Source organism: Tauraco erythrolophus, chromosome 2 (genome assembly GCF_009769465.1).
Source record: "Tauraco erythrolophus isolate bTauEry1 chromosome 2, bTauEry1.pri, whole genome shotgun sequence".
NCBI classification, from domain to species: domain Eukaryota; kingdom Metazoa; phylum Chordata; class Aves; order Musophagiformes; family Musophagidae; genus Tauraco; species Tauraco erythrolophus.
Window position 1 is genome coordinate 107,503,628 of NC_141466.1, and position 15,428 is coordinate 107,519,055.

General features: G+C 37.4%; 1 protein-coding gene across 4 annotated transcripts in view; it reads left to right on the forward strand.

The window, feature by feature from the left end:
* PPP2R5A (protein phosphatase 2 regulatory subunit B'alpha) overlaps window positions 1-14,816 on the forward strand; it is a 45,197-nt gene extending 30,381 nt beyond the window's left edge. Inside the window, exons 5-13 of one of the 4 annotated variants that reach the window (XM_086631710.1) lie at window positions 1,245-1,375; window positions 1,587-1,646; window positions 2,879-2,987; window positions 5,369-5,422; window positions 9,120-9,170; window positions 10,174-10,293; window positions 10,374-10,501; window positions 12,644-12,745; window positions 13,559-14,816. In XM_086631710.1, the coding sequence (XP_086487836.1) occupies window positions 1,245-1,375; window positions 1,587-1,646; window positions 2,879-2,987; window positions 5,369-5,422; window positions 9,120-9,170; window positions 10,174-10,293; window positions 10,374-10,501; window positions 12,644-12,745; window positions 13,559-13,691 (888 nt within the window). In that variant the 3' untranslated portion in view covers window positions 13,692-14,816. Of the gene's footprint in view, window positions 1-1,244; window positions 1,376-1,586; window positions 1,647-2,878; window positions 2,988-5,368; window positions 5,423-9,119; window positions 9,171-10,173; window positions 10,294-10,373; window positions 10,502-11,774; window positions 11,834-12,643; window positions 12,746-13,558 lie in introns of those variants that run through there. The other 3 variants (XM_086631709.1, XM_086631708.1, XM_086631707.1) reach the window with 3 other exon arrangements.
* Window positions 14,817-15,428: the final 612 nt, after the last annotated feature.

The following is a 15,428-nucleotide window of genomic DNA, read 5'->3' on the forward strand; positions in this document are numbered from 1 at the left end:
AAGACAATGCAATGAACAGCTAGCTATATATGGAAAAAAGTGGATTAGTGACCCTGAGAAATTCTTTCTAAATATAAAAATGAAATGATCCTGGAGGAAGTTCCTGAACAGCTGTTTCCAATCCCTTATGCTGCTTGATGTAGACATAGCTAACCTTGCAGACCTGGGCTGAGCAGGAGACTGTAGTAACTGCTTGAGCTAGGTTAACTTGTTTAGTGCAGTTAGTATTTCTGAATATGCTCTTACTTGGACATGCAGGGGAAAAAAAAACACTAAAATAGTGGTCTGTAATGGGATTGGAATATCTTTTGGTGTCTTCAAGTTAGTATGGTCTTTTCTCTATTCTTGGAAAAGTTTCTACAAGAAAAAAATGTGGAAAATATTGCTAGCTTGTTGTGGTATTTAGTCTGTATTAGGTGAGAATTGGTTAATAATTACATATATTATGCTTATTTTATAACAACAGCACCCCCCATATTTAATCATTGTGAAACTTCTTGTATAGGAACAAACCCAAACATGTTCGTCACCCAGAATATGTAAGATGAAAATGAGGGTGGGGGTGTGTGAAAAGTGTGGTTTTTTTTAAAAAAAAAAAAAAAGAAAGTTGGCGGTGAGGAATACTGATAGAAGATTTGGACAGAAATGAGTCAACTTCTACTTACAGTAATTTTTTTAATTATTTTTTTTCCCCCAATGGTTCGTTTTTAATGCATTATCATTCTGTTAAATGTATCTCCCTGTTCTTCTCCTGAGGGAATGTGCATTAGTCTTATCATCCACTTATCCTGCAAAATGATTCTACAAAGAATTACACTTTTGCTTAACCTTCAAGACACAAGTAGCTTTTTGAGATGAGTACAGGATTTTAATTAAGAGATCATAAATATCTGACACAGATTTGATTAATTTTGTTTTCTTAAAGACCAAGCGTAAACCACTTACCTAAGGTTTGATAATCTCATTCTTACAGTTTCATTTTTATTTTGTTGTTGGAATGGCTTGTCTGTTGTATGTAGACTTTTGAAAGGAATGAGGTTGCTGATTTTATTAAAAAAAAACACACCTGCTTTATTAAAAATCTAGTTTTAAAAATATAATATTGGCATCCAAACAATTTCTGGTTAAATTATTCTCATTTTTCTAATGTAAACTTGTAAATTCAAGATAAAACTCAAATCAGTTAGTAACATAACAAAATGTAAGTCTTTCAAAAGTAATACATTTCAATTTAATTTTTAAAGTTGTTGGAGCTTTTTGATAGTGAAGACCCACGAGAACGTGATTTCCTAAAGACAGTTCTTCATCGAATTTATGGAAAATTCCTTGGTTTAAGAGCATTCATCAGGAAACAGATTAACAACATTTTCCTCAGGTATGCTGTATATGTCTGTGTGTGTCTAGGTTGAGGAATGTTTTTATCTTGCCTTCATGGTCTGGGTCTGCAGTGATTTATTCTTGAAATAAAAGACCTGGTTTTGCTCTGTGATCTGGCTTTCAAATATTTGAAGCTTATTATAGGAAATTTCTGTGACATCTCTGATCCTGTGTTTTGATTTTTTGATGGTTGTCTTTTTTCATAACAGGTTTATTTATGAAACGGAGCACTTCAATGGTGTTGCTGAACTTCTTGAGATATTAGGAAGGTAAGGTTGATCTAACACAGAAAAAATATAAAATGTTTTTGTGGGTATTTGCTTCAGCTTTCTTGCTTTGGAAATGGAGAGAGGGAAGAGAATTATCACAGTAATGAGTGATGAAGTACAGTCACTGGTATGATCTAATACTGTCTGGGTTACCATGTGAATATCAAATTAGGATATAGAGTGTAAATTATTCTTTCTCAGTGCAAGTTTTAAAGATCACTGGCAAAATATTTCTCAAGGGTCCTTGTTTGTCAGGAATATCTACTCTTGCTTATCTTATATCTGATAGATGACTTGTTCTTTGATTCAGAAAATTAATGTTTACTTTTGCCCTCATGCTGAATGAAATGCTTTAATCTTCAGCAGGCTGGTTTTCTTTAAATTCTATTCAGGAAGTACTTGTAAGTGCTAGGGTGTCTTAGTTATCTTTTTTTGAGATTATTTCACAGTTTAATTTTTAACTTTGAAGTTTTTCGTGGTAGTATTTTACTGTTTTTTTCCAAAACTGTCACATACATATCAGTAGAACATTTTATAAATATTACTGGTCTAACTGAAAATAGAAACATTGTGAAACTATTGTGGAACAAATTTTCATGAAAATCAAGTGAAAGGAATATGATTATTTTCTCAGTTCTATCTAAAATGTAAGGGGGTGGGTGGAGGGAACCACAACCTCTTCCTGAGGGATGTTTGTCTGTTCTACGACTCATCAACTCTTAAAAATAAGATTACTGAAATCAATGAGACAACTTTTTAACTTTGTTTTTGGAGGGAAAGGTTGTTCAACAATCTTGAAACAAATGTTCAAACTGCGGTGTTAAAATAGTTCAATGTTTTATGCCATCTGTTTTTTTCTCTGTAAGTTGCTAGTGATTGTGAGTGAAATGGATCAGTTTCCTGATGCATTTGTCTTAGCTTTACAATCACACAGCAGGACTTACTGTAGATGATTTTATTTAATGGAGGTCACAATAAAAATAATTCAGCTCATATAATGAGTATTATGACTTACAGTATGGTTCCCTGGTATTCCTACCAAAAGTCTAAATTTGCATGATACCAACACTTTAAAGGTTGTGCGTATGTAGAGCTATTTTATGGCTTCAAAATAATCAGGTTTAGAAATTCAATCAGAAATGGAGTGTCTTTTGAATTTGCAGAAACTCTTGACTTGCGAGGAAAAAAAATATTTTTTAATAAAAATAAATCCTGCTTATTCATGTTTTCAGTATTATCAATGGTTTTGCACTGCCACTGAAAGCAGAACACAAACAGTTCCTTATGAAAGTTCTGATTCCCATGCATACTGCAAAGGGATTAGCTTTGTTTCATGCACAGGTAAGCTTTTGCCTATTTTTAAGAGTGGTGGGGTTTTTTGTATTTGCATTTGAAACTAATGAAATTTAAAGTAGTATGTTTTATAATATCAATATTTCAAAATATTGGCAAATTCAGTCACTGTTTTTTTTTAAAAAAAGATCTTATAGATCTTATGTCTAAATGTTACTTTTGAGACAGTATTTAGCATATATTAGAAGTGAAAGAATATAACAGCAAGCCAGTCATGTCAACTGAAGTGGGAAGCTTTTTCACTTGCTAGTCTTGTCACACTTTAAGCTTCATTTAATCCCAGGACCTTGTTCTGTTATCCCTTCCTTTATGTAACCTAAACGCTGTGTATAAAGGAACCTTGAGTACGGCCAGGTACTTATTTCAGAAGTGCTTTTTTTATTTCTAAAACCATTGCAGTGACAGGGAGGGGAGGAGAATGTTGGATATAAATGGCAGAAATGTATAGTAGCTCTCTGGATCAGCTAGAAATTATGTAGATCCATGACATGCTGTCAGAATGCTTTAATTCATTTGACTTCCATTCTTACACTTTGCACAGTTCAGTATTTTATTTAGAGGATTTATGTATATCCTTTCCAGACATATGGCACCTGAGTATTGAATACGTTTGATGCAAACTTGCATTCTGCTGCGACTGATTAAAAATTTGCTTTGTTAATTTAGTCAGCTCACTAATACAGCTCCTTATAGACTAAAGATGCAAGGAAATGAGTTTCTAATTAAAGTGAAATAATTATGACTAGCCTACGAACAGGATTAAGTCAATAGCTCAGTTAATTCCTAATTCTCATATAAAGTTTTAATTTCATTAAATCACTTGTCTTTTGTGGTTTATTGCTATGCAATAGGCTGCTCCATGGAACGAGTCAGTGATAGGAAAGGGACCAGTCTCTTGCCAAAGGCATTATCACTGGTAGATCAATACAGCAAGCTATCCCTCCTTCTATGGTACGTTTAATCCTGTTCATCAGTACGTGAAAAGATCCTATTAATTCAGCTGTACTCTGTACCTGAAAGTAGCATTTGGTTTGTTGACCAGGCTACTCATCTATCCCTTCCTAAACCCCTAGTGCCATGTGCAGTTGCAGCACTGAGTGTTTTGGTTTCGGGTTATCCTGGAGGTGTAACCCAGCATTAAATCTGCTTTGCAGTCGGGAGTGGCCTGGGTGCTTTATTGCTGCAGTACAAGTTGAGCCTACCCTTACAAGTTGAAGCCCTAAAGCTGAATTAAGTTTTGAGTCTTTGTCTTTGAACAATAAAGCATTACTGTACAATATATATAATGGGATTTTGAGATTAATGTGTGACACTTACTATTTTTCGAATCTACGCATATGCATCCTTAGCCTAAGGGTAAAAGAAATAAATTAGACACATTGGAATTACATTGTAATTGTAATCCCCCAATCTGCTTTGGGATAACAGAATAAAAAAAAAGTAATGGAAAGGTAATGCTGGATTTCAAGCATCCTAAATGTACATGCATTACATGTAAGAGATTTTGTCTTTGCTTTATATTGTGAGATGGAAAATGCTGTGACTTCTTAAAATCAGTCTTAATGGAATCTAGGTTTGTAGCTACTTTTAGTAATAGGGTTATTGTATGGTTTCTATACTGGGCAGAGGTATGGTTGTTTAGTTACTTAACTATGTGCTAAGTGACTAAACAATAAGTAACTGTACAACATCACACTCTAGCCTGAGAAGACCCCTGGACAGAAATCACTAGAGGCTGGGAGAGCACGCTGGTGACTGTCACCTCATGTTTCCCCCGCTTCATGCTCTATTCCACTAGTGTTTGTTGGGCATTGCAGGGGACAGGATGCTCAGCTGGACAGCTGCTGCCTGATCTCTTGTGGCCATGTAATCTTGGCACTGAATGTTGCATGTTGTAGGTGTCTGGTACTTGAGCAATGTGTGCTCAGTCAAACATGTTTTAAAACTTTTTTTTGAGTTAAAGTATCACCTGTTTTAACCTGGTATAGGTGTTTGAAAATGATAGCTTTGTAGTGTTAATACAGGAATTGAAGTTGTGAAAAGTCTGTCTGGATACTGGATCTGAGTTAGGGAAATATCTGTCAAGCTTAAAAGTAATTTTCTTCAAGGATGGAAAAAAAGATGATGATTTTTGGTATGCAGGAAGTTTTTTTTTAAGTTAGAGCAGGCCTATGTATCTTGCTGCTTTAATTGCTGTTTTGTTTAGTTTGGAAGAACTTAAAATGGCTGCATAGGGATGTTTTGGGTTGGGTTCCTTCCCCCCCAGCTCTGATCTGAAGTGCTTCCATTATAAGTTGTGATAATTAGTTATGCTGCAATGTCTAAACAGTGTCTGTTTAACCTAAATAATCATATGACTTGCATTCTAGCTTGCCTATTGTGTTGTACAGTTCCTGGAAAAAGATACAACTTTAACAGAGCCTGTAAGTGTTTTTCAGTTGCATATTTTCTATTTTTAATTTCAACTAAATATGTCAATGTAACTTGTTAGAATTGTATGGCAGTGCTATCTGTGCTATCTTGATTAATGATACGTAAGTGTCGGGGTCTTTTAAAAAAATACTTAAATCTAGGACAGTTGTTAAGAAAATTCTGGGTTTGAAAGTGCAGTTACCTCTAACCTGTGACCAAGACAGAGCATAAATTTAAATAAAAGTTTGAACCACTGATATAAAGCAAATTACTTCATATGAGAAAACATGTAACACCTGTATTCCCTCCTGATAAGAACTAAAACTTCAGTGGTTTTGGTGCTGATGATTTGTGCCTAGCCACTGCATAATGTTGAAATATTTCAGGGAATAAACAGTCCCAAAATCAAAGTTGGAAAGAATAACACCACTTTATTTAGACACAAAGAACTCTGAAATTTTGAATACGATGTTTCTATTCTGTCTCTTCAGTTACTGGGGTGCCTCTTGGCAGTTGATTTTATCATACAGGTGCTTCAGGCATCAGTGGCTTTTGCCAGACTCTATCTCCCATGATAGATATTGACAGCGCAGCTAAAAAGGGGATTGCAGTGCTTCATACATGGGCTTTGGCAATGCCCATAAAGAAGAATGTAGGCTCAGGGCGGTGCAGTAGCTCATGGGGACACAGGCTGATGTCAGACCAGCTAGAACAGAAACTGGTTTTAGTTGGACGACCAGAAATCTTTCCATTAGGGTTATGTTGATATTTAAATACTTTATCCCTTTTTGCGACAGAAAAAATGAAGAGCTTGTGCAAAATGTAAATTTTTCTGTTAAGAAAAAAAGATGAACAGCTTTGCGGAAACAACGTAGAATTTCACCAGTCTTTCAGTGGAAGCTTGTTTTCTGCACAGCCACTTATGTATTGATGCTCCTCATCAGAAGACAAGTTATCCTGCAGATGGTGGAAGGTGGTCCACCTGACTGTGTAAATTTGCCTTGTCTGCTGGAAGCATCTTCTTTTCCCCTGTACTGCAGTGTTGCCAGCTATGCTGGTCAGTACACTTATTTTGCTGGATAGGGCAAAGAGAAAGCAACTGCATAAGCCTTACTCCTTAAGCCAAGGGACAAAACAACCCAGGTGTTTTGACAGTTAAAGCTGACATGAGCAGACGATGTGCAATGTTACATAAAAACCTGCAAGATTGAATGAAGTGACGTGACAAAGTCAGAGCTTTCTGATATAAATTTACAGAACTGTGATGCAGGATCCAAGCCCGAATTTTGAAGTGAAGGTGGCAGGGATTTTGAAGTCAGGGTGCTGTAGTGCAATTCTGAGGCTTCATCTGGACTATGCTGTATACAATTCCGGTTGTCTCTTAATCAGTAAAGATGAATTCAGAATGGAGAGGATACAAGAACTCACTGCAGAGTCACTGCCTGTGCTTGCTTTGGTCATTACTCTGAGTGTATAATAAAAAATTGACTTTATAAAGGAGTAAAAGTTATTAAGATGATAAGAAGTGAAGCTTTAAGAAACTTTCTGAAATGCTTGAAAAGCAAATGTTAAAATTTGGAGCAACTGATGAGATAGCATTTGGAATTTTTTTGGCTTTAGGTCAAGTAGTATTTTAAGAACTCCATCAGAAGGCTGTCTTCACGAGTACCTTACTCTTATTTTTCTGGCAAGAATTGTCACTCAGGGTCAATTTAGAAGATGTTCAATCCGAGCTCTTGTAACTCTGGTAGTCTGCCTTAGGTCAGTCCTGATGTTTGCCGAGCTGACAAGAAGAGTTTGTTACCTAACCCTGCTAAGTGCAGTGGCCTTTACATTGAAGAAATCAGGCTGAACATGTAGTCCTTGTACACAAGATATGTTTTCTAGCAGGTGCCTACTGTTGTAAGTCAACTTTATGGGAATTTTGTAGCTCAGGGAGAATTACTAATCTTAGGGTTTTGTGTAGTAAGAGCAGTGGGATTTTAGATCTGCGTTCATGTTGAATATTTCTTTGAATAAGATCTTTGAACATAAATGTGCATGTGTCAGCTTTTAAAGCATAGTCAAGCTGGAAACTGATACTGTCTCTGAGGAGCAAGGAATAGGTATCTTGTTGAGGTCTGCACTGTTATACTTGGAAGATGTTATTTCTTTCTCAACTTGAGAATATGAGTCTGTGTTGCAAAGCATATTCAACACTCAAGTGCTGGAAACTGGACTCTTCCAGCTAACTCAGTTTTGTGCTTTCAAGGCCAGTAAATTCATGCTCCAATTAGGGGTGTACAGTAGCTTCTCACAGCTTTTCTTTGGCAAATGTGCTTGTCTGTAATTTTTTGGCTTATTTGCATTTTTCTGGGGGAAGGGAAGGTGTCAGCAGAATGAGCTATTGTACCTGTAAATGATGGGGTTTGTTCTTTGAAAATACAGAATCTCAATAGTATATAACTGAGTCATTCAGTTAGGAGCTAATTAACAGAAAATGGCCCTAGATTTAAAGTGCATTTACACAGACTACTGTAAATTGTGAATGTAGCGAAACAAAGGTAATTAATTCATGCAAGTCTGACTCCTCGAGGATGGAGAAACGGGCGAGTGAAGAGATTACTGCCAGATCAGGTCATTGCAGCGAAATGGGGGAGCTCAAAATTTCTTTCCCCTGTCACTGTGCCATCTGCCCCAGCTCTTCTGCGCTGTCCTTGGAGGCAGGGAGGGGGCCAGGTCAGTACCTGGAGAGAGGGAGCTCTGCCTTGGTCGGCCAGGCTGCAAAACTTGCCCTTGCCTGTGCAGGCTGAGCCAGGCTTCCTGCTTCATCACCTGTCAGATGATGATGGTAGTATTTCAGTTGTCTGTAGCTTTCAGCCAGCTGGGTAGAACCGTACGGTCGAGGATCTGTAAGGGATCTGTTCTTTCCATGTAACTTGCTTTCTTTTTGCAGATTTAAGCAGAAGACTTTACCAGCTGCCTGAGGCTTCTGCATTTGCTCAGTGTCAATTGAAGTGATGTAGCAGGGATATGTGTGTAGCGTAGGATAAAGACTTGTGGGCACTTAAAATCATATAAATTTTTTCTCTGGAAAGTCACTTTTGATAGTACACATAGTTGTGAATAAAACAACCACCTGGGAAGCTTGCGGGAAAAAAAAAAAACACAACATGGCAAAAATCAAATATGGAAGGTATTCAAATAGTTGAGTAAGTTTTATAGTTGGGATATGATCAATTAGATGCTGTTGTATCATAAAAATAGAAGTCACTTCCTCAAAATGAAAGTTTATAATGCTCTGAGGACACTTCAGCTTCCAAAACACACAGTAACAGGGTTTTTAGCTAGCATTAATTTTGTAATGTAGATGCCATGACAAATGTTTGTTTCTAGGAAACAGGCCTCCAGCCTTTGTTTGTTGTGTGTCTTTTGCACACCCCTCCCCTCCCCCCAGGCTGCACTTCCTAATTAAGCTTCACTAAAGTTTTTTTTCCAGTCTTGTGTTAAGACTTGTGAAGTGATAAGGGTCTAAATTATTCTGATAACCTAAACAAGATAAATATTTAAATGAGACCGCACAGTATTTATTTTCAGTGGAACTACATTTACCTGTAGTAGTAGTTTTCATTGAACTTCTGGATAAGGAAAAGCAAACTAGTACTTTTTTTAATCAAATATGTAATAGAAACTTGTTCTGCTTTAACTTGTTTGTATTTTTTAATATAGGTAATAAGAGGACTGCTCAAATTCTGGCCAAAAACTTGCAGTCAGAAAGAGGTTGGTTTTATCTCTTGTTTCTGGTGTCTGCTGTGACGTAAAATGTGGTGTGGCAGGTTCATATACCTCACCTTTGCTGTGCTTTTTACAAGCTCTTGCAGAGAGCTGGCAGTTCTGGAAGCTTCTTCAGGTGCTCATTTCTCATGCAGCTCAATGCAATTGTTTTGTCTGTCTGTCCTTACTGTGGTGTTACTATGTTAAAGCTATATTAGAAGGTGCATTCTAATTAAGATACTGCATAGTAAACCAATTTTCCAAGGTGGGAGGTATTTTGGTTGATCTAGACCAGGTTGGAGGTAGTAATCTGCAATGTGACACAGACTTAGCATTTGAGATACTAAATAAGTGTTTGGTAAAGAATACATACATTCTTTTTCCGAAGTATAAAAGGAACTTAAAATAGCCTTGGGAAATTGATTATTTTTTGTTTTGGTTTCTTCTATGTAGTTATAATGAGTTTAAAAATCAGGAGTTTGATTTATGCCACCAGATCCACCTCCCTGACAGCTCTTTAAACGTGGGGTCCACTTAACGCTGTTGTCCGTGCTTGGGTGAGTGGCATTAAATTTCTCTGTGCCACCTACCTAGTGTTCTGCTGGTTGTAATTGAAAACAGGAATTAACTATTTATCACTTCAGAAACTTCTTTGGAGATCTCAGATAATGGTAACCTCAGCAGCTGTTCTTAAAGAAATAAAATGCTGTAGCAGTTTTTTTCACTGAAAAAAAACCCCATATCCTGCAGAAGCAGTTCTGTGAAGTGTTTGGAGCAATTAGACAAAAAGAAGTAATCCAGAATGAGAGCTGTAACCTGGTAGCTGAAAATTAGGATTGACTTCTTTCAGGCTGAAAAAAAACCCTGTGGATGTCTAATGCATTGTAATTATGTACAGTGTTCTTTGCTGGATTCATGACTAATGTATAAAGTGTGTTTTGTTTGTTTTATGTTGCTATTGTAAACAGAAACATTCTCATACTTTGACACCTTTATTTTATACAAACAGGTAATGTTTTTAGGTGAAATTGAAGAAATCTTAGATGTAATAGAACCGACACAATTCAAAAAAATAGAAGAGCCTTTATTTAAGCAAATATCCAAGTGTGTGTCAAGTTCACATTTTCAGGTAAAAAAAAGACTATTAAAAAAAAAATTACTTGTAGTAATTTAGTTGGTGGTTGTTGACCCCTAAACTTTGTGTTTCAGGTTGCAGAAAGAGCTTTGTACTTCTGGAATAATGAATATATTCTTAGCCTGATTGAGGAGAACATTGACAAAATTCTACCAATTATGTTTGGCAGTTTATATAAGATCTCCAAAGAACACTGGAATCCGTATGTAATGTTCGATTTTATCTATAGTACCATAAATATATTGTCTTATTGATCATAAGCTTGTAAATGTGATTTAATTTTTACTTAAATCAGATGAAATTAATGAGTTTAAGGGTGCTAAAATGGATGTCATTTTCAGTTGTACCCTGCTTTCACTGTTCTACATTGTTATGATGGAGAACTGGAATGTATTGAGAAATTATGAGGAAAGTGGATGATGGTCCTGATACTGTAATCACATTTGATCTTGCGTTAGTTAAAAATGCAAATTAATACTACTTTGACCAAAACAATTGCCAAGGGATAAGGGATGCTTCTGCTGTATTTATGGTTTGCCGTCTGTTCCTACTTCAGATGAACAAAATTCTGCCAGTGTCTTCATAACTAGTTACTGCTGCCCAGAGAGATAAGAAGGGGGAAGATACTATCGGAGAAGAGCAGTTGCTTACCACTATAAAGGATATTAGGAATGAGAAATAAGTGACTACATTTCATATGTAATGCACAGGTTAAACGTTAGTATTTTTATATCATGTTTGAAAGAAGCAGTAATTACATTGAAATACTAAAAAGCGAAGTTTGCTTGTGTCCAGCATCCTGAACTGAGTTGCAAATAGATTTGTGGAATGTAAAGCTTGTACAGGCAAAAGTGAGGGCAGACAGGAGTCTCCCACAACTTTGAAGTTAACTCAGATGTCCTGGTTTAGGACCTTAGAGGTTCTGAAATTATTCTGAATTTATCTAGATGGTGTGTCTAGTTGCAAATGTATCAGTGAGACTGAATATAAATTTTGGAGAACTAGTTGTTGGAGCATTAATAGTACTTGGGACCTCAACAAATTGAGGATGTCCCTCTCTCCTCAGCTGCAGACACAAGTTGCTCTTTGGGAAGGAAGTGAAAGACACCAGGAATAACTGTATACCTTGAGGACCAGGAATTCTGAGGAAGAACATCTAACCTTTTGGTTTGAATGTTTTGGAAGACAGAGTGATGTGTTTATATACATTTAGCTGTCCAATGTGGACGTAATGATTAGCTCAAAATCAAGCTTTTCCTCTTGGAAAACCAAAACCCTGAATAAGCTTTTGTCTTCAAACCACATGAAAGCCAGTGTTCAAAAGAAAAAAAGGTGTGTAGACAGGCAAAGTGTACTGTGCATTTTGAATGAGCACAGGGCTTCTGATGAATAGCTGGGACAGTTCCTAGTGCCGCAATGGACAGAGTGTACTGAAAAGCCAAACCCTTAGATTTGTCTCTCACTCATTTTTCAAGGTCACAAGACTGCATGGCACCCTGCTCTACAACCTTACAATCACTACTGCTGTGTGAAGGTGAACTGCTAGGGAGGGGAAAGATGGGGAAGATAGTTTACCTGCCTTTTTTTTAAATTAGTGATAAGCTTAACAATAGGCACCTTTTTAATTGCTATTTTTGCATTTCTGTATGTAATTAAGAGGGAGTTTAAGGAGATAAACAAAATATTTAAGATAATTTATTGAAATATGAATGCCTTCATAAAAAGATTAATACCTAACATGGAAATACAGCCAGCCACGTAAGACACAGCCAGTATTGCTCAAGCTGTTTAGTTTCTTGAAGAAACTGAGATACTGAACACCATTATCTGATGTTCTCAATTCAGTTCTCTAATGGGTCATATGCAGCAAAGCTATCTGCTGCCCAGAAACACTTCTGCTAGAGCTTTTAGTAGCTGTATTAAACCACGTGCCTGTGGTTCCTCTGCAGCGTTCTTTTGCCCAGCTTCAAGAAGCTGTTAGCCAGAAGTTTTATTTTTCTAGACTCTGGTATTTCGTTACTGAAATAGAGAATTGCTGTCAAAACTCGGTTTATTAAATGTTAACATAATTGAATGGCTTTATAGTACAGCTACAGTACTAGTAATTATATTCTGTGCAATTACAAGAGTCAGGAATTGAAGGTTAAATAGCCATTTAAAAAAAAACATTTAAATATGCATTTTATTAATTTACAGAGGAAATTCTAGTAAAGGATTGTGTTTCAGAAACTCACTGACCTTACAGTAGTATCTTTAAGAAGCTCAGTCCAAAAAAAAAAAAGAAACTGAAGACTTGTTTACTGAAGTTTATCTTGTGTTGATGGTTGTGTTCCTTCTGTTCTAGAACTATTGTGGCACTGGTATATAACGTGCTGAAAACCCTGATGGAAATGAATGGCAAGCTTTTTGATGAACTTACAAGCTCGTATAAAGCAGAAAGGCAAAGGTACCGATTCTTCTTCCAAATGCATGTTGATGAACATGTATCTAAAGTGTACCAGCTGAAAAGAAACAACTTACCTGTTGTGGCTGTGGGGTTCTGTAGTGGAACTGCTCATCAGATACTTGCTGCTGGGTGTCACCTGAGCAAGAGGCACCCACGCAGGTGTGTGTGTCTGTGGTGTGGTGGGAGCTGAAGCCCCTTGGAGGTGTCAGGAAGGCCCCAGCTCCCTGTCCTGCCTGGGCAGGGAGTGCTTGCTCTCCTGTGTGGGAAAACTGGGCTCAGCTGCTGCTGCGAGGGGCTGCCAGGTGTTGGCTCTGCTGCTTCGGGGGTGCTGACTGAAGCAAGCTGAGCTGGAGAATACTTCATAGCTCAGCTAAAACTTCTCTCTTACCCTACTAACTGAGTAAGCAGTGCTGTTGGAGTAAGGGAGGGAGGGTGGGTGGGCATACCTTATCCTGGGCCAGCTGAGACCACAAGCCAAGTCATCTTTAAGTAGTTGTGGATTTTTTTTCCCCCAAAGATGCTTAGTCCCTTAATTTGTTTGCATGTGATAAAGAACCCCCCTGGAATCGCAGTCATCTGTGCAAAACCACACTTCAGCAGTTGTCTGAGTTTGTGGACGTTACAGTCTTACCGCTAACCGTCACTGATTTGTACGCTTGCTTTTTAATAGAGGAAACTAATTGCCTCTAAAAATAGCTTTGGAGAAAAACTTCCAAGAGGAATTACTAGATGTAAATCACAGTCGTTAAGTAACTGCATCTCCACGTTGCACTTAAAACGCATCTGAAATTGATACTTCACTCTTTTCTGCAGAGAGAAAAAGAAAGAATTGGAACGTGAAGAGCTGTGGAGAAAGCTGGAGGAGTTAAAGCTTAAGAAGGCCATGGCAGAAAAGCAGAACAGCACTCACAATGTGCTAAATGCACACAATACAAGTGCCAAATAAAAGAAAACGACCACCTTGCCTCGGCAGAGGTACTTTTTTTGTACCCTTTTGAGATATATAAGGATTTGCAAAAGAAACCTCATCAGTATAATAGAAACAGCCAATTTTTTTCTCTGGCAGATGTAAAGATATGAATTTAAATACAGCAGTTAAGTGATGTCATTACCACACCATATTGTAAATTTGTCTAATTATTGATATACTGTCACTTCCAATGTTTCATAGAACTGAATTATCATCCTTAATGAGTGAAATAATTACGGGAGTGGTGAGAATTATGACTTGAATTTTTGATTGTGTTGCACATAGGTGGTATAGTTTGCTATGTACATTTTTTCCTTGTTTTATATGTGCTTTTCACATCGCTGCATACTTTGGTTGAGATTATAGAAAAGGCTTCTACTTGTGCTGTATTTTCTCAAATAAAACCAAGGTACGTTATCAGTAAACCAGTAACTTGAGGTATTCAGTACATGCCCCTTACAGCACTGGAAGGAACTCAGATATGGTGCTGTCTTGAATTCCTGATTGGATTCAGATTTAAATTCATGTAATGCTCACATTAGAATGAGGCAAAGTGGAGAGCGAAAGTCAGCTTGAACAGCTTGGGGTGGTCCATGTGTTGGACCTTCCACTTGGTGAGTGCCTCAACCCTGTTCTTCCTGCCTCTTGATCCTGGGCTAATTAGCGATTTCCTCCTGCTACAAGCTGAGGATGGAGCTTCCTCTAGAGAGCCCATCGATGATGCTCCTCATCAGCCCAAGGACTCCCTGCAGAGTAATGCAGATCTCTTAGAGACTATCATCATCCTGGATGTTGCTGCATTACTTCTAGCATCTCATAGGCTAAAGAATGAGACCAAAATTGAGATTTTTTTTTTTTTTTTCAGTAAGGAGGGAAGGATATAAATAAATAGTTCCTTGTTTTATTTAAAGAAAATGCAGTCTGTTTCTCAAAGGTGGAAAGTTGACAATAGAAGTCTTGTGTGTTTACTTGATCAAGTATTTTTCACATCTTTTATCAGAGTACCATTCCAATCTCTTAAACTGCAGTTGTGTGGAAAACTTTTGTAATGAAAGATCTTTGGGGAATTGAGCAGCATTCAATAAAGTCTTTATGTTTGTATTTAGTGCTGTATATCACACCTTTGTTTATAAAGACCAGGAGAATGAGCACGGCTTCATGAACAACCTTCTAACTGCATGTACATCTGAATAACCTGTGGTGCTTCACTGAGAGGCAGAAGTGTTGGGGGTGCAGGTGACTGGGGTTTTGTTTCCGTGAGCGGGGTGGAAGGCTTTGTTCTGCTGTCTTCAGTACAGAGCAGGTGGTGGTCACAACAGCCGAGGCAGGTGTCCTGGGCTTGTTTTACCTCTTACTTGGCTGGTTTACTGACTTTATTTAAGCAGTTTCCAGGGAGAAAAAGTCTCTGGTACACTGTTTGAGTTGACTTTATTATGCTTTTTATTGTTACTTCATTTTTTGTCTCGAGTAGTTGTGTTTCTCAGAGGAAATGGGAATAACACTGCCTGAAGTGGCTTACACTTCCAATAGCTCCATCTGATCAAAACCAATTAGTTGCTACTCTCTACATGTCAGCTTTATATATAAAAGACTGATAATCAGCTGACCAGCCTCGACTCTGCCATGGTTAAGTGGCTGCCCAAAATGTGGGAGGGGGAAAGATCCTTCACTTTCCATGGTGCTCCTTGAAGTCCTGAAACCAGATGTTAAACA